Source organism: Thrips palmi, unplaced genomic scaffold (assembly GCF_012932325.1).
Source record: "Thrips palmi isolate BJ-2018 unplaced genomic scaffold, TpBJ-2018v1 HiC_scaffold_17, whole genome shotgun sequence".
In the NCBI taxonomy this organism is placed as follows: Eukaryota; Metazoa; Arthropoda; class Insecta; order Thysanoptera; family Thripidae; genus Thrips; species Thrips palmi.
Window position 1 is genome coordinate 2,565,173 of NW_023144626.1, and position 23,005 is coordinate 2,588,177.

Here is a 23,005-nt window from a genome sequence, read left to right on the forward strand (position 1 = left end):
ATTTCTCCTGCGGTTGACCGGGCCTCCAGCGCACAGTTCAGCGGAGGTCGTGTGGCGACGCGGTGGCGACGCGGTGGCACTTCCCGGTCAGTGACTCGACTCGGGCTTACTCGGGGCGGGACGGGCCGGGCCGGGCCCCCAGCCCCTCCGCGGCCCCCGCTGCCCCGCGGGCCTCGCCATGCCATGAGGTGTGCCCCTCCCCCCTCCCCTGCGCCACGCCACTCCGCGCTCGCCACGAAGTAGACGACGAAGGCGGACCGTCTCTTCGGTTCAACCGGACACCACCGGGCCGCCGGAACCCCGTCGTGGAGCGGAGGAGCAGGAGGAGGAGGTGGTGGTGGCGGCGGCGGAGGCTTCGGCCGGGCTGGGCTTGGAGCTGGAGTCGTCGACGTCGAGTTGCTTGAGTTGTCGGCTAGTCCTACGCCCGTACGGTTTCGTTGCACCGAGCCTCAGAGCCCCGCAGCGTCCAGCGTCGTCGGGCTCCGCGGGGAACGCGTCCGCCAGCCTCTGTCGCCGTCAGCCCGCCAGCTAGGGCAGCTTGATCCTTGCCACGCCGCGTCCCGCGTCGCGCCGCGCCGGAGCAGCGCCGGGGAAGTGACAGTGACTCCAACGAACGCGAGGGATGGGTTGCTGATCGATCGCTTCGGTTTAGGGTTTCGGGTTTCGGGTGCGCGGCTTTGCAAGTTCGCACGGAGGTTGTGCGGTCGAGTGCAGTGGACGCCACGCGACCTGCGAGCAACATGCGCTGGATGTCCTGCTTCGAGCACCGCCACCACCTGCACACGGTAAGTGGAGTGTGGAGTGGAGTCTGCAAGTCAGCCACTTTATCTCAGGCTCTGGGGGTTTCGGCTTCACAGATGCGATAGATTAAATTCGAACACCAATTCTTGATTTTTATTTGAAAATAAATTGCGAAACGGAAGTCTGAAAGTTGAGATTTGGCTGGGCAATTGGATGATGTAGTGACAGGCGATCGGTGTTTGACCTAACGCAGGCTAATTAGCATGCAAATCTAGATAGAATGGATTCAAATACCAAACGCACACCTTTTTTTAAAAACAAATATTATTTGTTTTTTTGCGGCCAACTTGGGCTTTTCTTCCGGCTCCCAGTCGTGCGTTGAAGTCTCCTGGAAAAATGCTGACTCGGGTCGGGGAGGAGGGCTCTGTTAGAAATGGGTGGTATGGGATTGCCGGTTTCGACGTCTGGTCGGATATTTCTCACCGGGTCGGGTACAGCTCGGTGCTTTTCCGGCGGGGCTGCTGCACTCGCCGTCTGCTATGTAATTGTCGCATCTGGGGCCGTGCTGGCTGCGTCGTGACGGAAGCAGGGAATTCCAGGATTCCTGCGCTGCCGCGCCAAAACTCTTCAGCTTCTCATACCGATGGGCACTTTATCTTCCTAAACGCCTCTCCAGGAACGGCGTGGCGCATCATGGTGCATTGCCCGGCGCGGCGGCGAGCCGACAGAGACGGCATGCACAGGGCTGCAGTGCCTGCACTGCCTGCACTGCCTGCCAGCGCGGCCAGGACTCAGGAGGACGGGGCAAAACCGATGGGCGTGTTTGGCGCCGGCGTCTTGCGCGGGGCGGGGCGGGGCGGGGCCTGCTCCGAGGACAATGACTGCCACGAATGAATGACGGTATGACGGCACAGCAGGACGCCCCTCCCCCTCGCCTCCGCTCCCCTGTGACGGTCAGGAGAGTGGCGACGACGCCCGGGGCCCAATCTGGAGAGGATGGATAGGGGCATCAGGGAGGACTGGAGGAGATAATGGCCTTGCAACAAAAAGAGCAGGGCAGAGTCAGGCGGTCCGAGTCAGGCAGCCTGAGGCAGCCAGGCTCGGCCACTTTTTGGCGTGCACTTTTGTTGGCGCGGTAATGAAGAGCGGGGGCGTGGCGGAGGGTGGGGGCTCGTTTTCGAGTCCGTTTTCGAGTCCGTTTCCACCAGTGCAGGCGCAGCAGGCGCCCCGCCCACTCCGCGCCCTCCGTCATTGCACTCGAAGATGCCGGTCTGCGGACGCATCCTCGCTTCTAGTGCAATACTCTAGATTGAATCCGACCCCCCGATGAGCTCGAACCGTAGAGCGGACGAACAGACAGACAGACAGACAGGCGGCCGGGCGATCGGAACCGTTGTCGGGCTGTGGGGCTCATACCCACTGACCTAATGGGAGTCGAGTCGACCGGAGGGAAGTCACGATCAATACAATCCACACGAGACAAAAGGGGATTGTTATCTCTATGCCCCCTTTCCTCCTTCTCGGACTTTCGGGGAGGAGAGAAAACTTACTGCCATCAAATTTACAATGCATTCTCTACGTACTTCGCCTGACCGGACACACTGTACGGTGGTGGAACTTGGTAGCGCAAAACGAGATGACGGCGTTATTGGCGAGTTGTGTTCGCAGGGTCCACAACTTGACAGACAGGTCACGTGCCCTGCGTTTGATGCCTGCTCCATATCTGGGTCGATCTCTGAGGGCCCAAGGGACCGAAGCCGAAGCAGGGTGGGGACGGCCTTTTATTGTCGTCTGGCCCGCGTGCCGCGTGCCCGCCGCACTGTGCCCGTTACATAGAAATGACTCACTCGGGCTGAGGCTGCGCTGGGCTGCGCCCTTTCGGGGACCCGATCTAACCAACAGGTTTGCTTTGCCTTGCCGCCTGCCGCCCTGCCAAATGGCCAAAGCCAAATCCCACTGCATTGTGTGGGGGATCCGGACGACCAGGAACGGCGGGCCGGGACGCGCCCACGCTGTGCTCCCCTGACCCAGAACCCGGAACGCATCCGAGTAGTGGTGTGCGTGTGAGTGGGTTCGAATACCGGCAGAGGCGGTTCTCGGTTTCTGTTTTTCGGAGTGTGCGCGCTGAACAGCATGCACTTGTTGGCGTGCGGCGCGGCGGCGCGGCTTCGCGAAGCGTGCTTCTTGCCGGCTCCTTGCCGGCGGCGTGCCGCTCGGGTCAGTGGCCTTCCCGGCGGCGCGCCTCCGCCCCCGGAGCCTGGCACCCCGTGTCAAGGTCAGTGGCTGTAGACCGATTTCCGCGCAGTCTCGACGCCATCCCTCTCGCCCCGTGAGTGCGAGGGAGACAGGGCGACGAGAGCATTGTTCGGAGGCTGGCTGCAGCGCCAAGGGGCATCCCGGGCGTCCCTCGATGGCGCCGGTCGTCGCGTCGCGTCGCGCGCCACGCAGGACATGGACAAGACCGTCTGAGTCGGGCTCAGCCCGTGGCGCGGCGGCGTGGCGGCCGAGGTGGCGGCCGAGGTGGCGGCCGAGGTGGCGGCGCCGCTGTCTCTCTCGCACCCCTGCGGACGCCCCATGAGTGCGAGAGAGACAGTGACGACAGCGTTCGGACTCGGCCTGCAGAGGCCAGGGAGGGCGCGGCCGGCGCGGCCGGGATAGGCCGGATGATTCCAGCCATGGCGCACCGTGGCGCACCATGGCACCAGCGCCACGCCACGCCACGGAGCGAGGCGCGAGGCGAGCGAGGCGTCGCTCTTCTCATGTTTGGTGTTGTGTTATGATATACCGTTATACGCCGTTGCGGCGTGGCGGCGTGGCGGCGCGTGGCGGGGACGTCGGCCGGCGGCAGCCTTAGCGCGGCGCGCGGCGGTCGAAGGCGGAACGAAGTGAGCCGGACGATGAACATCAGCCGGCGGCTCCTTTCGCCAACCTCGCCAACCCACTGTCTGCCCCGCTGCCGCGCGTCGCGAGTTCGGACACCGGGCGCTGCTTCATTCTCGCGGCACCCCGTCGACACGTTTCCGCGGCGGCGGGCGGCGGGCGGCGGGCGGCGGACCTAGCTGGCGCTTCTCCGCATGATGGTTGCGTCTCTGTCGCCCTCAAGGGGCACTCCGTAGGGGTGCGAGAGAGTCAGAGCGACGAAACGATCCTTCAGTCAGTCAGTCGGCTGCCGAGATGGCGGTCAAAAGCGTGCAGAGATGATGCGCGGAAGATGGGAGTCGTGGTGGACGGCTGGACGACGGCCTGGACGTGTCGAAGCAAGGCAGCGGGGCCATGACGCGCCGCGGTCTGCTGGCGGATCCCGAGCGGCAGGTCTCTTTCTCTCTCTCGCACTCGAGGGTCGCTAGGCGTCCCTCCCTCCGGGATGGACGGATGGACGGCCGTCGAACGGTATGCCCGGCGGTAATGACACGAGTGGATCATGTTGGCGGCCGTGTCGGCCGGGCCGTGTCACAGCGCAGCGCTGTTATGCTGTGCGCCTCGCTGCACCGCCAGGCCTCGTGCTGTCGCTGTCTCTCTCGCACTCGAGGGGCGTCCCGTCGAGTCCCGTCGAGGTGCGAGAGAGACAGCGACGAAGGGCTGGCTGCAGAGCCAGCTGCACTGCGGGCCGGCTGCAGCTGCTACGTGCAGGCCGGCCGCGGCATGGCTGCAAGCTGCACTGCCCTCCTGCAGCCCCACAGCGTGACGTGGCGCGGCAGGGCGGGGCGGGGCGGGGCGTGACGGTAACGGGATGAACATTATGTGGACGGTCCTCCGCGGGGCGATCTTAATGGACGGCAAAAAGATGAAACACAGAAAGAGCCCCTCGGTGAGCAGTTGTTGGCGACGCCGGCGACGCCGGCGACGCGCCGCGACGCGCCGCGACGCGCGCCTCAGACGAGCAGGTAACTGAACTAAAAAGAGATTCGGTCACGACATGACGCCGCCGCCGGCTCCTCCAGATTCCGGGCCCGTTGAGTGCTTCATCGTTTCTGTCTCTCTCCAACACGAACCTCTACGCCCAGAGCCTGAGCGAGACAGAGCGACGAATGCGCTGTTCGGTACCGGCCCGCAGGGCGTTGCAGTATTTTTGCTTGACATCAGCAAGGACACCCATCCAAACTTATCGACAAAGTTGGACTTGCTTTCCTAACTCTGTTGTGACTCCTCCTCCCGCTTACAAAGCGCCTTACCCGCATCACGTTACTTAGTCGAGGCTTGCCGGCCGCCGCGAGGCGTAATCCGGACTGTTTTCATTTTTACCGCAGGATCAAGCGCAGATCAGTGGGTCTGACTGGCCTGACCGCAGGCTGCAGGCCGGCCCGTCTCGCCTCGGTAGCTCCCCCTCCCCTCCCCTCCCCCTCCAGGCCCCCGTGCGGTTCCGACCATAAGCCCCTCAATGAAATGGCTGGCCGCGGAGCGCGGAGCCCTGGCACCGCACCGTACCGCACCGTACCGCTCGGACTTGAACTTGACTCTGAATCCCAGGAAGTACACTGGAAACGCTACCTCTGGCAACAAAAGGCCGCTCTCCCGCTTTTGTTCCTGCTCCCTGCGGCTATCGCTGCCTGCCTGCAGGATGATTCGTCGCTGTCTCTCTCGCAGCCTTACGGGACGCCCCTTGAGTGCGAGAGAGACAGAGCGACGGGATCCGCGGCGGCGGTCCGGAATCAGGGAATCGGGGCGCCGGCACCTGCTGCACCTGCCACCGCGCATACGTGCTGGCCTGCCAACCTCCCTTGCGGTGCCACAACGGTTGGCACGCTTGGGCCTTGACCTCGCGGCGACACGACGACGCGACGCGACCCATCGGGTTGGCACGACTGTGCAGTTTGGCGCCGCCCTCGGCCCCTCCGCTCTGCTCCGCCCTCCATGCGCACGCAGTCAAACGCAGTGGCACGCAGCGAGATGAGCGGGACGCCACCATGATGGCGCAGAACCCTTGGGTGATCGTTTGGCGGAGTAACAGGACAACAACAGGACGGCGATGATGGGGGTAAAGGAGGACGGCAGGGTGGAGTGGAGTAGTAGCACAGGCTTATAGCCATCCCGCGCCTTACAGGAGAAATGGCACAGGCCGTAAAAGTCGAGACGCTTCTCCTACAAACAAAAACTGAGATTATTGAATTTATTGGCTTCATTGAGATAGTAGTGCATCGCATATCACCGCTTCCCCGTCTGAGCCGATAACGCCTTGACGCTGATAACACAGGCAGCGCCGTAGACGAGGCCAAAGCCAAACAAGGGCAGTGACAAGGACAAGGCTTGGGCAAGGCCAACTGACAAGGCGCAGACGGCAGCACTTTCGCTCCAAGGCCTCGGCGCCCGTCACCACGGACGTCGGCAACCCTTGGCACAGCGAGGCGAGCACGGCGGCGCTACAGAGGCGCTGGGACAGGCCGACAGGGATGCTCTGCGCCCCCAGGACCACGCCGAGTTCGTGAACATCGCGAGCCTTGACAGTGCACACGCCTCACCTTGCCTGCGCGGCGCTGCGCGGTGTCAAAGCGCCGCCGACTCGTCGGCAAACCGGTTGACTCCTCCGAACCGTCGTGCTCGTCCACCTCGTCCGCGGCAACGGCAAGCCCGCGAGCCGCAGGCCGCAGACCGCACAGTGTTTTTGTCGCTCAGTGTCTCCGTCGCACTCGAGGGATGCTACAGAGAAAGAGAGAGGCACTGCTGGTAGGCCACCACCACGAGCGTCCGATGTGGGTGACGGAAGGCCGACAACGCCCCCCGGGTGCGTGGGTGTACTGCCCCTCCGCGATCAGCTGGGCTCGCACTGGAGAGCAAAGGCGGAGGGGAAAGAGGGAAGGGGGCGGGGGAAGCAGGTCGCCATAGCAGTCGCCTTGTTGCCGTTATGTGCGCACACACACACACGGATTCTTTGCCCCTTTCGTGGCACGCGTGTGTGTGCGTTCGTGTAAGTGTGTGCGTGTGTGTGCGGTATGACTGGCCCACTGCCATCCCATATGTATGCCGTCCACACACACACACGCACGCTCGCATCCTGCATCCGCACAGTGATAGTATGCGGGCGAGGTGAGTAAAGGTGGGTGTGTCTTGCCGGAGAGAGACGGCGAGGCGAGCGACCGGTCCTCTCGGCAGCAGGTCACTGCAGTCACTGCGTGCGTGACGGTTCAGCGCCGCGGCGGGTGGCGGCTTGGAGGACTTGGAGGACCACGCGACACCCCTCGGACACGCGGCGCCAGGACACGCGGCGGGTGGCGGCTTGGAGGACTTGGAGGACCACGCGACACCCCTCGGACACGCGGCGCCTGGACACGCGGCGGGCGGCGGGTGGCGCGGGGGGTCCTGTAACGGGACGGGGCGTGGGAACGGGGCCAAACAGTCCAGCCAGCCAGGCCGGCAGGGCTTCGTCGCTCTGTCTCCCTCGCACCCGGACGCAACGCCCCACCAGTGCGAGAGAGACGCAAAGCGACAACAGCCTGCCGCCGAGCCGCGCCCTGACGCGTGGCGGAGTGGGAGCCGGCTCCGGACTGAAACAGTGAAACACTGTTGCTGCTGGCTCCGCGCATTTCCATGTTGGTCGAAAGAAAAGCAGGGCAAGATCGAGGCCAAGCACCACCGACCCCCGCGACCGAGCCTCGCAAAGCGCGAAGGGCACGGCACGGCACAATGCGACGCCTGTTCGCCTGTTCCCCTGATACACTGCACGCGCTTCGACGCGCTGCCGCTAGGGGGCTCTGCGAACCGCTGCCGGCGCTTCCCTCGCGGTGTACGGTCACCGCGCCCTCTCAACAGGTGCGCAGGCCTCTCGCCTGCCTGAGTGTCTGTGTGGGTGGACGGGGGACTTTAGAGTCTCCTGTACATTACTCCTTAATTTTTGAAGGGGCAAGTTCATTCCTTCTTGAGCTGCCCTCATAACTACCGATCCTACCAATGATGTGAAAGTGCATGTGGCTTCGGGCTGCACTCGTACCCGAGATCACAAATTGAGTCACCCCACTCCGCTCCGCCACGCCGTAAGACAACGCCGTGGTCGTTCCCCGTCGACGTCATCGCGGTCGCCGTCGTCGCGTTTCCCACGGCTCGCATTGTCAGTGACGATGTCGCGCGACGCGGCTTCCGAGACAGACCGGCAGCCACCGGCAGCGTCCCGGCCGAGCCCGCCGCGCCGCCCGCCGCGCCGCCAGAATGCCATCAAACGGTCCATTGGCCAGACTGTCCGTCCGCTCCGTCTCCCTCGCACCCTTGGGGCGGGCCGCATCGGTGCGAGAGAGACGAAGCACTGTTCCGCCCCACAATGCAGCCGCAAGCAGCGCAAGGGCCCAAGCCGGCAAGCCAGAGGCGCATTGGGCTCCTCGACCCGAATCCGGCTGCCTCGCGGGCCTCGGCCTTAGCCTTCGATTTCCAGGAACACGCTCCGAATCGACTCGCGGGCGTCACGCACACTCACTCACAAAAGCAGTTTGAAATCCGCCAGCGGGATTTGAACCCACGCTCCCTCTCCCTGTTGCAGATGTGGCCAGCACTGGTGGCGCTGGTGGTGGCGTCCGCGTCCACGACGTCGGCGGAGTGCACCCCCGGGGCGGGCCACGGCCTCAAGTACCTCTGGGGCGACGCCATGAACGACCCACTCAACTGCATCGGCCCCAGCGGCAACCCCTACCCGACGTGAGTACTTTCCGCTGCCGAGCCGCGTCAACTTGATGTACCCAGATTCGCCAAGGTTTCTTCTTCCTGCGGCAGGGCGGCGATCGCGCGGTCGTGGGGGCGCGGCCACAGCGGCTCCTGGACGTCGGGGCTGTGGTCCGGGTCGGCGCGGACGGGGCGGGCGTCGGGGCTGCAGGCGCCCACCACCATCGACCCGCGCCTCACGCAGCAGGCGCTGCTGCGCCACTACGAGATCAGCAACAGGGAGCCCGAGCTGGAGCTGTCGGCCCGGACCGGGCGCAGCGGCTACAGCCAGAGGGACGCCTGCCCGTCCGCGTCGCCGTCGCGGCTCTGCAAGACGCGCTACAACACCACCGCGCCCATGTACGGCGTGTCGCTTACGTCGGGGCAGCCCGTCACCATCGTACAGAAGTTCCCGGACCTCCTGCAGCAGGTCGTGTTCGAGGTTTGCGAGTGAGTGTCCGCGGTCCCCGCCACCGCCACAGCCTTCGACGCCAGTACTCGAACTGTCCTCTGTTCCAGGTCGAGCGAGTGCGACGTGGTGCGCGGCGAGTGCACGCAGACCTACGTGCCCTACCTGTTCCTGGTCATCCCCCTGGGTCCCGTGACCCTCACCGGCCAGGACTACGTCCTCGTCGAGAGCGGCTGCGTGTGCCGGCCCAAGAGCGGCTCCGGCTCCTCGTCGGCCGCGGAGCCCCCACAGTCCGCGCCCCCACCCCCCGGCCCCTGAGGGGTCCCTGAGGGGTCGGGAGAGCCGCCAGCCCAGGCCCTGAGGGCCGCCCTGAGGGCCGCCCTAGGGGGCCGCCGGGGCAGACTGCTACGCTGTGATGTTCGGAAGCGAGGCGCGCCGTCAGACATGGACCAAAAAGCTAAACGCGCGCCGAGGGCGCCATAACGCACGCCTCGTCGCTTTTGTGTGTGTGTGTGTGTGTGTGTGTGTGTGTGCGCGCAAGCGTCTGTGTGAGTGAAAGGAGACATCCGTGTCGAAGCGCAGCGCCAGCAGTGAGAGAGTGAGACGACGAGTGGCGCCCGCTGGCGCGGTCGTAGCCAAGCAGCGCACGCCGAGGAAGCCGAGGACAAAGACAAGCCTTCAATTGGCGGCGAGTGGCGGCGCCACAGGACGAGCAAAGGAGAGAAAAGATAGAAAAACGAAAACGAAAACGAGGAACAGGTCGTTCAAGTGGAAGGCACCGCGTGAGAGGTTCGCCTCACCGCGGACCGCGGAGTGAGTGCCCAGTGCCCCCTGCCCCGCCCCGGCGGTGTATAAGCCAGCCGCCCGGCCTGGCTAGGGCCTGGCCGCGCTCCGCGAAAAGTGTTCAGCTCTGTTGGGTACAAGTACACATTGCACCAATCTATTGAAAAATTGGCCGGCCCTTTGGCACAGCTCAATTGTAGGGCTCTGGTTATTGGTTGTGGGTTGGGCTCAGCTCTCGCGGTAAATTGCAGTCAGGACAAATCCGGGTGATGGGAAAGCGCCTTTCCAAAGGCGAACTCACATTTTGCGTCTACAGATGAAAAATAAATAAAGTGCTGAACATTTTTCGGGAGCTCTGAAGCGACCTGAGCGAAGTTGTTAGTCTAAGCGCGCAGGAGTCCCTATGTGTATATTTAATTGTGTGAATGTGTGCGTGCGCGTGAGTGGATGAGATGACTGCCTACGTTAATGAATTATTATAAGATGAATGGTGCGCTGTACTTAGTTCTTAACAGGCTTTTATTTATTTTTGTGCTGAAAGATGTAGACGGCTCGTCGTGTTGCTTGACCATTGTCACAGCCCCAACGGCTACATGTAGTACCTAGAAACTGTAATGAATATTTATGTGATAAAAGGAAAGGACCATTTGAGTCACATTATGCGGACCCGGTGGGATGTTAGTTTTCAGACCCATGAAAATCAAACAATAACATTATACGGTGGCAAGACGGGCGTACATCATTGCACGCTATCTCACTTTCATCAAAAGAGATGAGTGTTATCTGCAGAGTTGAAGTTTTCTGTTTAAATTCTAGTGAATTCGTAGCGAGGAAAGGAAAGTCATGGTGCTTCAACATGTGAATGTTACAAGAGCTGTTAATAAAGCAATTGGTGAGATTTTTGCGGATTTTTGGAAGCTTTTTTTCTTTTTTTGGACACGTGAATTTTATTTCCAAGTCCCACCACAGGACACCTGCTGCGTGCGGGCAATCTCGCGGAACCCACCCACCTGGCAGTCCTGGCAGTCCTGGCAGGCGCCCGTGGCGCAGCGGGGCAGTTTTGTGGCCTACCGGACAGGCGCTACCTTCCCGGCGCGGTGGCGAAAAAAGATGTGTGCCAGGCCAGACAAAATCAAATGAAAAAAATAATGATATTTGAGTCACATGCATTGCACTTTATTATGACCCTCTGAAATAGAAGGAAAAATTTTAAGAATCACTGTGCTGATAACAATAAATACATGCTCTCATCTCATATGAAACATTTCATAAACTATAGTTTCGTGACTGAATTTAATCAATTACAAATGTTGCTTTGGGAACATCAGAATGATTTGTATTAATTACTATTCACAATAATAGATTAGGATTACCTGATCTTTTAAAAATCAGTTCTCATTGTAAATCTGAGTTGTGGGGTAAAAATTCTTGGATTCAATAGCTTTGGTTTCACAGTTTGCCTACAATTCATTATCTACATCATTTACACAATTAATACAAAGACACTAATACACAAAGAAGCATCGCATTTTCTAAATGGATAGTATTTACACCACTGATAACACCATACTAATGTATAACTATGCGTCCTGCGCACATTAAAATCAGGTAAATGTACAAGTATTGGAATTTTCATCGAACTAATTAGGGCATTAGGAGATTTTGGAGAAAGCATAAACAACACAATATACTTGCAATGTGAAAATGTTTCCCTCCAAAAGGTTTTGTTTAGAAAGTAACTTCTTTCTAGCTTTCTGATCATGATTGGGTTCCATAATGTATTTCATCTCCACATGCATCAGTTCATGCTCTCCTTGATTTACAAATAATCATTTGACATTCCTTTAATTTTTTCTTCTGCAAAATTACCTCCTCTATCTATGGTGGACCAAGTATTTAGAAATCATTGTGCGTGAGACCAATGATAACTTGTCAATGTCACAGAGTACAAACATTCATAAACAGTAGAGTTTAAGCATGAAGAAAACAGAAAATGTAACTAGTATTAAGTAATCAGGAAATGCATTCATTTAGTACATAACTCATTTTAACTTTTTTTTTCAGTTTTGGTTAAAACAATAATAGAGTGTAGCAAAAAAACAAAACAAAAAAAAACGAATAATAGGTTTTTAACCAACCAATTACTGTACCACCAGTTCACGAACTACACGAATATTTTAACAAATCAAGAAATGTAGAATTGTACTTCGTATTTTCTTTTTAGTCCTGTCTAAAATTTTGTTGCTAAGAGGTCATAATTAAGACCATCTTCTAATTTGGGAGTAAAAGTTCTGGATTAAAAGATCAACAAGAAATCAAGAGAGTAAGACAGTCTCACAAAATGATAGTACAATGTGCCGCTCTGTTTCCTACGGTACATAAATAATATTGACATCTAGATGCTTGCTTGAAAAACAACAACAACAAATACACAAGGTAAACCGAGGCAAAATGCAAGCATGCAGCAAGGATGCATGCATGCAGGCACCACAATATCATTCAATTGACACAAAAAACTAGAGGCAGATCTAAGTTGTGCAGCCACAGATGTCGGGGATTGTGTAGCTGAAAGCCTTCACCATGGGCCCTTCACATCTGCCACCTGAAAAGTAACATCATGTAATCACATGCCAGTTAAGGAACAATTGTAACGGACCAACAGTTAAGCTCAAGACACTTGCTGCTACATACAATCCTAAACCTACAAATAACTTTGAGCCAAAAAGCAAGAGCACAACCAAACTTTGGCAAGAAAGAAACACTATAAAGTAGTCAGGAAATAGCCTGGAACTACAACTACAAAGGCTGGACAACACACACACATACAGCTACACCCAACCTTTAATTCACAGTAATGTGATAGTTACTATATCATAACAACATCCTGATGACTCAAATGAAGAGAAAAAGAAATCATAGTGGATCTTTAGTTAGTATTAAAAAAGTCTAAGCAAGTTTGAAGCTCAAGGATAGGCAAAATAAAATATGATGATAATGGTGATCGAAACTATTGACAGAAGCCAATGCATAACAGAACACAAAGCAGCAACACATTATTATCAAAGTTCAACATGCAAGAGACAAACAAGAAGAGACAGGCTTCTGCAATTTAAAAGTACTGCGAATCCCAATAGCAGTATTGATAAATGTAAGGTAAACAAAATCAGTCTTTACAAAATGTATCAAGAGCTACTCTTTGATTGATGATTGATTCATATTTTAGGAAAGAGCTTACATTGTACGATGTAGTGCATGATTGCATACATTTGTTGTGATCAAACTGTAAATGATCAAAATGTGATTTGTCAACTCACAACTAAGCTGGGTATATTGTGATTCTAATGAAATCTTTTAGATTTATCATGTTGACCACAAATTTAAGCCATATTGTTATCCCAGGAAACTATACTCCGTAGATATGCTAGCCGATCATTGCGTTTCATAAAATTGGTATAAAATAACTAATAACAGGGGCAGACTTTAACCTTCAGACAGAACAAATTCAATAATAACTACATAAAAAAAATACCTCAGTCGTGGAGCAAAAGAAGAAAACGAAATATAGATTGATATCCATAGGGTCGGGTTGGATAGATATAGTTAAAATGCAACACCTAAACGATACGAGGAGGAGATACAGCATATGTATCCATCCAATACATTAAAAAATACTATGGCTGCCCATAGTACAAAGAGATGACTTTAGTATAGTAAACAGCTTATTGCACATTATTACTATGATTTAATAAATTAAAAAGCCATCCTGGCCAGCAGGAGGTTACACAATTCTAATTTCTACACTCACTTTAGATCAGAGACTTTGACGTTATGGGATGGAGGGTGGAACAATCTGCACATTGCAAAAACTAACTCTACAATTTCAAACAATCAGCCAACAAAAGTAAATGTCTTGTGTATAAATTTTGAAACTTACATAAGGTACCTAAGGTAACAGTCGACATATACACAGACAATGTAATTTTAAAAACTGTACATAAAACTACACATAATATATAGTATCATGTCAATAAAGAAAATTAAATCACATTATGAACAGAAAAAAACTATTTATATTTAACAAGTTTCATAAAAAAACAAAACAAAAAAGCTAATTGAAATAAATAGTATAGTAAATTCATGTAACATACAGTCAGTTGAAGTAAAAAGGGGGAAAAGAGTAAAAAGCAGAAGTATAAATATGACACTTTTAAAGTGCTCTTTGGATGTCACCCCCTTAGTCATACTTAAACCAACAAAAAAGTAGTACTGCATTGTTGGTGAATAGAAAGCAGAGTCCACTAAGAGCAGTGGTTAAGCTGGTGAAGATGCAGTAATCTTTTTTTTTTTTCTTTTTTTTTTGATAGAGCAAACAAACCCTGAATAAAAGCCATCCTCTGACTTGGAATTAATGCAAAAACTTCCACTCTCTCATTTAATTTGAAAGAAGAAAAGTTGACAAGGGTTTTGACAGGTTTTGGGCAAAAACATGGGGGTTTGCTCTTCAAATTACGAGAAAGAACAAAGCAACAAAAAGCCAACAAATAAAAGTGATGCAACTTCATTCACACACAGCAATGCAACAATTTATCACAGAGGGGAAAGCTGGTGGAGTCTTTCTTCTCATTCATTTTGCAGTCGCCAGACAAAGACAAAACATCAGTCAAGAGCAAGAGAGGCAGTGGCAACAGCAAAACTTCAACTTCTTAAATGTTTAAGACCAAATTGGTAAACATACACATGACAAAAAAGATGATGATAAAAGGCACAACCTTAATGAGCCGATTTCCCTGTGACAAGCATGGGATTGTGCACCAGACAAAATCAATATTTTTAACATGATAAATAAACATTAAGGTACATAAGAAGGATACTGCTATACCAAATTAAAAAGGATTGTCCCAAAAATGTAATGTAAGTCAACAAAGACTGCAGCACTTTGAGGAGTCCCCAAGATGAATTTGACAGAAGCCAATACCTGCACAAACCTCACTTACTGCAGTAGCAGTTGCATGCAACCCCAAATTTTGGTTAATATCACTAGGTGCTGCTACACGATCCCGTGTTAGAGAACTACAACTTTGTGCCTTGTACAGACGCCCACGACCAAACAGTGGAAGACAAAGTTTGCGGTGCATCTGGAAATAACGCCCCAACAGCCGTATTTTCTTACCTGTACTGCTTTTGCTCGTTAAGGTTTTGCTGACGTTACATACATTTTCCTTTTCTGTAACGGCCTGCTGCTTAGAGACCACCCCTCTGGACCCTGCGTTGGTGCGAGTGGTTTCCAAAGGCTTCGGCTGAGGTGATGGTGGGGGTTTGGGCTGGTCTTCCCGGGGGGTGCCAGGTCCCGCACTCGCAGCAGAGACTGGCGTCGAGGTTGACTTGAGGTTCAGGCCTTGCAGAATCCGCGTCCCGAAACTCCTGGCCTTGGAAGTGCCCGCATTGGTGGCGGCGGCTGCACTGGAGTGGGGGACGGCCAGGACGGCTAGCTCGGCCTCCTGCACCTCAGTGATGCGGTTCAGGGACTGGCTTTCACGTAGTCTCGTCTCACGGGCTCGTCTGCGCCCAACTCTGTGACCCTGCCCCGAGCCCCCGCCGCTGCCGCCGCCCCCGCCGCCCCCGGCACTGCCACCCCCGGAGCCAGTCTCCGACGCTCCGCCGCCGCCGCTTCCACTACCGCCGCCACCGCCGCTACTTCCCCCGCCGCTGCCGCCGCCGCCCCCGCCTCCAGTCTGCTGGTCTTGGGAGCCACCGTCTCCGACAGAGCCACTCCCAACACTTCCACCGCCCCCACCGCCTCCGCCGCCGCCCCCGCCTCCAGGGTCCTGCGAGTCACTAGAGTCATCGTAGGAGTCTCTGCGCGGAGGGTTTTTGAAGTTCTTCAGTTTGTGCGCGCGCTTCTTGCGGCTCTCGCTATCGTCGTCGCTGGCGTCCGAGGAGCTGCAGGACGCCGTCCTCGTCTTGTGGAACTTGCTGCGCCGCTGGTCGTAGCCCATGGTGCGCGGGCTGACGCGGCCCGGGCCCGTCCGGGACGAGGGCAGCATGACGGGCGCCTCGTTCAGACTGTCCACCGTCCGGAAGCCCCCCTCGCCCTCCTCGAAGATCTCGTTGAGCAGCGTGCCGGACGACCGCAGTGACTGCGCGGGCGAAGGCAGGTTCTTGTACCTCGGGGACACGCAGGGCGTCGAGGACGCGTTCTGGGACGCGGGCACGAGCACGGTGGTGGTGGACTCCATCGTAATGGAAGTCCGCGGCTTCGTGTCCTCCATTGGCTGCGAGGCTGTCCCTATCAGCGAGTCCTTACGCCTCTCCGCTTCGGCGAGGCGGTCCTTCACCAGCGCGCTCAGCTTGCCTTCAGAACGAGACCCCCGCCGGTTGAGGGAGCAGGCCGATGCCATGTCCTCTGAACCACTCCCTGCAACTATGTCATCATCTTCTTCATCTTCTTCCTCGGCAACGATGCTGCACTTTCTTGACCGGAAGTTCTGCCAAACATACAGCATTACTAGAACCACACACTTAATGTTTCGTAGCTAGCGCAACTACTGAGCAGGGTAAACACAAGTAGTACCTGGCCAGGGACATCACCGACTGCACAGGGCGAAGCAAGCAATGAAGGGTTCACAGAGCTTATCGGGGACTCCAGCTCGCCCTCTACCACAGGGGAGACACTCACTAGCGGGGCGTTATTGCTGCAAAGGAGAAGGGAATCTAAATAGAAGCGGTAGTTGTCCTGCAAGATCTAGAAAGTATTGTCAACATGAAAGAACACTGAGAACAAATTGCACTAGACTTACATTGGAACATTGTTCGAAACTTTAAGACGAGATAAAGGCCGCTTTGGAAGAGTAGCTTGCCGCACTTGCTTGAGACGCCGTTCAGCCAAAAGGAAATATGTTGCTGTAATATAGTTGTACTCATTCTTGTCTAAAGCTCTGTAATAGGGAGGGATTTCCATTTTAGCTGTGAAATACAGGGCAAGCAAGGAAATGAAGCAGGACTCAAATCTTACTCCATGATTTCTTCTTTAGTTGCTATATTGCCATTGGCCATTTTCTGGATGATGGTAGTGTGATCTTCTTCAGAAACTTGTTCATGAGACACCAATGGCAATAATTCCGCTTGAGGTTCTGCCTCTTCTTCATCCAAAGCAAGCCAGGGGTTTTGAGATATTTCTTCTAATGTTGCTCTCTTTTCTGGCTGTCTGACTAACATTTGAGCAATCAACCTGCACATTAAAAATGATCAAAATTAATAGGGTGACAAAAATTTTAGCTGATTTATGCGGTAGCATAGAGTAATTTATTATTATTATTATAAAATATTACCGTTTGCAAGTGTCTGAGACATGCACTGGAACTGTGTATTTACAGTCCATGATCATTGTCAAAGTTTCACTATCATTTGCTTCTTGAAAAGGAGCTTGACCACAAACTAACATGTACAAAATAACACCCAAGGACCATACATCTGTAAATAGAAACAGAATAAGATTTGTAATATGGAATTGATAAGACTTAAAAAAAAATTGATAGAAATTTTTTTTATTAAAATTTAAAGGACTTAACAGTTTTTGAAAAGGGTACATACCAACAGCAGGTGCATCATAGGAATCACCAAGTAAAATTTCTGGAGCGGAATAAGCAAGTGATCCACATGAAGTTTCTAATTTTTGCCCAGGACAGAACCGATTACTAAAGCCAAAGTCAGTCAGTTTTACTACACCCAAGGTCTCAAAGAAGACAACATTTTCAGGTTTTAAGTCTCGATGAACCACATGCAGACGATGGCAGTAATCTATGGCTCGAACAATTTGCCTAAAGTAGTTACGCGCTGTTTCTTCATCAAGCCCTCTTCCTTCATGTCGCATTATATAGTCATAAAGATCCCCTCCATCTCCCAGTTCCAAAATCAGGTACAGTTTGGTGTTTGTATCAATCACTTCATACAAGCGGACAACATTTGGGTGCTGAACAAGTTTCATACAGCGAACCTAAAACAAAGTTCAATTATTGTCACCGTGTCAACAACGATGAAATAACAAAAAAGCAATTCAAAGAAAGTTGGTGCCTCACCTCCTGGTACAGATGGGCTCTCGACACATCGTCCAGTTTGTTCTTGTCAATGACTTTGACGGCCACCTTCTCGCCGGTGAAGACGTGGCGGGCCAGCTTGACGACGGCGAAGTGTCCGCGGCCCAGCGTCTCCAGCAGGTCGTACATGCCGGCGATCTTGGAGCCGCTCTGCGCCGCCTGGGCCTGCGCCGCCTGGGCGCCCTGGGCGCCGTCGGCCGCGCGGTGCCCGATGCGGTGCATTTCAGAGCTGCAACACACGGGGGGCAGCGGTCAGACTGGCACACAAATTCCGCATAGTGGTTTAGTCGATCTGTCTCAAGGGGTGCGAGAATCGGAGAATGTAGCCAGACGACACGGCGGCGCGGGGCGCGCGGCGCTGGCGAGGCCCATTCACACCCCGCTACACTGCCACCTGCCGGCTCCTCGCTCCGTCTCGCTCGCACTCGCGGGGCCGGCCTTGCCGGCGGGGCTCCGGCGGGGGTGCGACAGAGACAGGTGCGGCTCGGAATCGCTTTGCTGGCGCCGCCGCGGCACGCCGGCACACGTGGGCGCCGCGGTATTAAAAATAGCGAACCCTAGGCCGCGCCACCCGCCACCCCCACCACCGGGCAGCGCGTCCCTTGGGGAGGGAGGGAGGCTGTCCGCGCCGCGCCGCCGCGCCGCCGCGCCCCGGGGAACATCAAAAGGGAGTTTCGCACGCAACAAAATCCCAGCCGCCATCCCCCTAGGGCCCCTAGGCATGACGGCGACGCTGGGGGGACGCGCTGGCCGCAGTGCACACCCCGATGGTCAAAGCCACGCCGCCGAGCGGCCGCGAGCCGAGGGACGCCCCTGGTCGCCCCGTGGCCCCGCCGTGGAGGGGGCAGCGCCGCGCCGCCCTGCCGCACCGCCAAACCCAGACCAGACCAAACAACCCGATTAGGTCAGCCAACCGCGTGTTCGCTCCATCGCAGTATTGTTTGTGCCCTGCGGATTCCCCGATGTGACGCCGCGGGATTTGTAGTCGGGGCCCTTGCGGTGCAGTGGCCGAGGCAGTGGCCCCGCGGTGCCGTTGGATCGGCAGTGTCCCCGGGGCCCGGCCGGTGCGGTGGCGGCGGCAAATTAGCTGTCAGCACCAACAACCCAGCGACGCAGCGAGGGGCGGGCGGGCGAGCACAGAGTACAGCACTTCCATGCAAAACACGGCGTCGCGTGGGACTCGGCGCGCATCCGCATACAACTACGTAACATAGTACGACTTCGACGGGGTCGCGCAACAGGATGCTTTCGATATGAGGAGAAACCCACCCTGGGGGCGCCAGGGCCATGCCGCCAGGGCCACCGCGCCACACTACGACGCCATCCCCCACCCCCTTCCAGCGAGACAGGGACAACACCGTCCGCCGCCCCTTCACCGGCCCCCCTTGACTCCCCCTCCCCACCCTGAGCCCTGAGCGAGGCCGCCGAGGCCCTCGGGGTAGCCGTCTCTTGCAGCGTCTGGCGCGAAAAACCGTTCCAGTCCGCCAGGCCCGGCCTGTCTCTCACAAGTGTGCGAGAGAGACAGAGCGACAAACCGATCTTCCGAATAGCTCAGACCGACACAAATCCAGAGCGGGCGGAGCGAGGCGGACTTGGGTCCTCTTGCTTCACAGCAGCTACACTCGGTATGATCGTCTACCCTTGTCTTGAAAAAAAAGGGGGGGGGGAGGCAACCCGTGTGTCAATTTTTGCGGTGGCGCCGAGGGTGGCGCGCGGCTCACAACAGCTGGGCGCGAGAATCGCGATCGGCGATGCGCGAAGCTGCTGAAGCCCCATTTAAGCCAGGCCACGTGCCGGCCAGAGGCAGCTAGAGGCAGCCAGAGGCCCCAACCCGCCAGCCTTAACTAGGTATGCATATTGCATCCGGCCATCCGGCCACCCTGCACTGCAGCGTGGTGCCGCGTGCCGAGTCTGGGCCGAGCTGGCCGAGCCCAGGGTACGTTCTGCAGGGGTGCGAGGGAGACGGAGCGACAGGCTGCTTGCCGCCTACCCTGCCGTCACTGCCGAGTGGTTCAGAAGATCGCTTGGTCGCTCTGTCTCTCTCGCACCCTTACGGAGTGCCCCATGAGGCGAGAGGCAGAGCGACGAAAGCAGTGCTGGGAAAACAGACCTGCTTGGCCTACCCTGCCGCGCTGGGGTCCGCGGGGGGCGGCGCGGGCATTTTAAAAAAAAAAAGTCTAAAATTCAGACCAAATTGGTAAGAAGTTATTAACAGACTTGAGGTCAAAAGTTCAGCCCTTTAGATGGTCTGAAAATTCAAAACTCGAGAGTCTTACATTAAGAGTTTGGTGGTTGAAAATTCAGTCCGTACAAAGATTGTAAATTTTAAAGGGTTTCGTGACATATTCAATATTACATAGAAAAAATCTCGGGTGTGTGTGAACCTCCAGAGGGACAACATTGAGTAAAAATTGTGATGAGGGAGAAGGCCCTTTTCCCTTTTTCCCCTGACTTTCGAGAGGCGGCCTGTGGCACCCAAGGAAAGGGCGCACGGAGCCCCCCGCAGGGGAAATTTGAAGGGATTGTTAAACTTCCACCATATTGGGAGAAAAATCTTGCGGCAGAGATGGTTCTCATATGGCCGATTAAGTCCTATCAATTTGGAACTTTTCAACCAATATATTTTCACATTAGAAGCCTTTTAAAAAGAAGTAGGTGTGTTCCACAACATGCCGCCATCTAGCGGACAAACGAAATCTGGGGTTTGGGCTGAATTTTTAAAACTTAACCATCTAAATTTTCAGACTGCGCTGGTCTGAAATTTAGGTTCTGAGACGATCAGGTCGCAATTTTCATACCGGAAGGCAAAAAATTTAGACAAGCAGTCTGAAACAAGTCTGAAAAAAAGATTCAGACCACCAAGTCTGACAAAAGTGGTCTGAATTTTTAGATTTTTTTTAACAGTGGGGCGCGTCGCTGTCCCCGTGTGGAGCCTCGCTCGCGCCTCGCGCAGGTCAAGGTCAAGCAGCCCAGTCGTCGGGCCGCGGCGGCAGCGGCACAGTCGCCAACAGCATCCCTCCGCGACACTCGCTTTGTAAACGCCGCGCGGTTGGCTCAAAGTGTTCAAACTCAGACCACTACAGATGAAAAAACTGGTCTCAATTTTCAAAACAGAGACGGATGAAAATGGGTCCGGGCTAGGGTATTACGACGACGCGGTGCCCGCTTCGCCGGTCCACCCCCGGTGCGTGGAACGCCGTTTGCCTACATCAAGGGCAGGGCAGGGGTAAGGGGCGTCGGAAAGGGGCGAGGGGGCCGAGGGGGGCTGGAGCGCAAACAGCCAAGGCCCGGCCCGGCCAGGCCAGGCGTATTGCGCAGCACGCTGGTAAACAATCAGAAGGCCCTCCTTTTCTACGTCCGCCAGCCCGGGGAGTCACTTCCAACTTCTTCACTTGAGAAATAAAATTTTACATTCAACATTCAAGTGTAATTGTTTGTGCCATCTCATTTCGGGGACCGTTCCACCCATTTTCCTCCGAAAATGCTAGAAGTAGGGTCTCATTCCCATTGGTCGCTCCGACTCCCTCGCTGGAGCCCCTGCGAGTAGGCAGCCCGGCCGGCCGGGCGCACGGCTGCTCGGCGGGTTGCCTACCCGGTCTCACTCGGGCGCTTGGCAAGCTTGGCAGAGCTGGAGGCCCCGATCCCGATGCACGCCGCCCGGGGCGGGGCGGGGCGGGGCGGAGGGGCAAGCAGATGATAAAATCCGAATCCGTCGCCTCGAGGTGACCAGCGGACGACCTTTCCGACGGCCAATCACGGGCCCCGAAATGGGCAGCACGGCACGGCACGGCACGGCCGGGGGGAATGGAGCGCGCTAAAACGCAGCAAAACGCATAAAAAAACCGACTGGGATAACGAAAATTCTAAATTATTTTTTTAAATTTACGCCTCTGGGTGCATCCTGGCGTGCGAGAGAGACTGCTTTACGGTGGCGGCGCTGGGCCCGGGGTGCAGGCAGCGTGCAGCGGCGCGGCGCAGCGTGGCCGCGGCAGATAGTTAGCATGCACAAAGCTGGTGCGGCTGCACTAGCTGCACTGCACGATAAAAGGGGAGGGGGAAGGGGCAGTAAGACCGTGCGAGGGGGCCGGAGAAAGGATGGTATTAAAATGATACAAATATCAAAAAGAAAATAACTGAGAGACTGAGATTAGAATAAATGCCTCTTTCACATTTCACTAGTTGATCAAATAAAATAGCAAACAACATTGTTTCGTGATTTTTAGGATCGGACCTCTCCTCATTTCCAAGAAAGACTGGCTTTTGATCTTATCTTGATAACTCAGACCAAATCTCACTCATGTTGTATGGGATCCAGCTGTGTTCACACCAAAGAAGTGATCACTCGTCTTTGAATGTTGAAATATAACACTGCAACGATGGAACACAACAATGTGTCCAAGGAAGAGCAACAGTCAACAGGCAGCGTATCAGTACCTGGCTACTCTTACACAATGAAATTGTTGAAAACTTCATTTTATATCAACCTTTGGGACTTGTTAATTTTAAACAAATCTGATTCAAATTGTACACGATACAGTTATTATCAAACCAAAGGAAAGGAAAGGAATGGAAACAAACAACAATCAAGACAATGCAACCGACATGTAAAACCACAGAAAAATCTACCATAAGATAAAGAGATAGCCGTTGACAAATGAGAAAGCAGGAACATTAATTCAAAAGATTATTTTAAAGGGCAGAATCATAACCTAATAGAATCACATACCCCATATGTTTGTTTATGTAGAGCAAAGCCTGTGGTCCGAAACACGAGTTCGGACAGACACTTCAGCATGAGTTCGAGCAATTACGCTATTTTTTAATGCAAATTCAATAAGACTGCACGAGTTTCGCTGAAATGCTGCGGGGGATACCGTGAGCAGCCACAAATGGAACTGGCTCTGGCTGACTGCCCTAGAAGTGTCAATGGCATTGTCATACACAACAAGGCCAGTGGCAGTGGCAACTTGCTCACTTGGCGCACTCAAATACGATTTTGGGCTTGAATGGGTATTAAAAAATGGCACCGGAGCAATCTAGCGGCTGAGGTACAAATTTAGCTCACATAAATCAACCGAGAGGAGTGGCTGTCGCCTGTCGACACACATTATAACCAAATCACTGGTCAGCAATATAAATAGAACTGCTGGGAGAAAACTTACCAGTTAGCAAGGAAGAGTACTTGTCATGAAATTCACATCCGCGCTATCCTCGTAAACAAAGTGCAGAATACATTTTCATTACTATTGTCGAACACAGTCAAGTAGCCATCCGATCGTCAAAATCCATGAGGCGCGTTTAGTTAGATTGGTTGTGTCGTTAAAAGGTTAGGTCACCCTCCGCCTTGGATGACATGCAG

General features: G+C 54.7%; 2 protein-coding genes across 4 annotated transcripts; one reads left to right on the forward strand and one right to left on the reverse strand.

Annotated features, from left to right (window-relative positions):
- The first annotated feature begins 343 nt into the window (after positions 1–343).
- Positions 344–10,461, forward strand: LOC117644177. Of its 2 annotated transcripts, none has more exons than XM_034383453.1 (4): positions 344–785; positions 8,204–8,358; positions 8,434–8,811; positions 8,881–10,461. In XM_034383453.1, exons 1-4 carry the CDS (start codon positions 741–743, stop codon positions 9,086–9,088), a joined length of 786 nt encoding a protein of 261 aa, XP_034239344.1. In that variant the 5' UTR covers positions 344–740; the 3' UTR covers positions 9,089–10,461. The 2 variants fall into 2 exon arrangements, with proteins under 2 accessions (XP_034239344.1, XP_034239345.1); XM_034383454.1 differs by lacking the exon at positions 344–785 and adding an exon at positions 6,449–6,762.
- Positions 10,462–10,707: 246 nt separating this feature from the next.
- LOC117644176 (SNF-related serine/threonine-protein kinase-like) lies at positions 10,708–22,954 on the reverse strand. 2 transcript variants are annotated; one of them, XM_034383451.1, is made up of 9 exons: positions 22,809–22,954; positions 17,629–17,875; positions 17,144–17,546; positions 16,882–17,023; positions 16,566–16,781; positions 16,351–16,488; positions 16,125–16,245; positions 14,724–16,038; positions 10,708–12,155 (listed from the first exon to the last, which is right to left on the reverse strand). In XM_034383451.1, the coding sequence occupies exons 2-9, from the start codon at positions 17,866–17,868 to the stop codon at positions 12,082–12,084; spliced, it is 2,649 nt and encodes an 882-aa protein (XP_034239342.1). In that variant the 5' UTR covers positions 17,869–17,875; positions 22,809–22,954; the 3' UTR covers positions 10,708–12,081. The 2 variants fall into 2 exon arrangements, with proteins under 2 accessions (XP_034239342.1, XP_034239341.1); XM_034383450.1 differs by having other exon boundaries at positions 10,708–16,038.
- Positions 22,955–23,005: the final 51 nt, after the last annotated feature.

Coding starts and splice junctions, on each gene's coding strand:
- LOC117644177 (XM_034383453.1), top strand. CDS start 741: ATGCGCTGGATGTCCTGCTTCGAGCACCGCCACCACCTGCACACG. Junction 786..8,203: donor ACCGCCACCACCTGCACACG/GTAAGTGGAGTG, acceptor TCCCTGTTGCAG/ATGTGGCCAGCACTGGTGGC. Junction 8,359..8,433: donor AGCGGCAACCCCTACCCGAC/GTGAGTACTTTC, acceptor TTCCTGCGGCAG/GGCGGCGATCGCGCGGTCGT.
- LOC117644176 (XM_034383450.1), bottom strand. CDS start 17,868: ATGCACCGCATCGGGCACCGCGCGGCCGACGGCGCCCAGGGCGCCCAG. Junction 17,547..17,628: donor GAGCCCATCTGTACCAGGAG/GTGAGGCACCAA, acceptor ACTTTGTTTTAG/GTTCGCTGTATGAAACTTGT. Junction 16,782..16,881: donor GTCTCAGACACTTGCAAACG/GTAATATTTTAT, acceptor TTTAATGTGCAG/GTTGATTGCTCAAATGTTAG.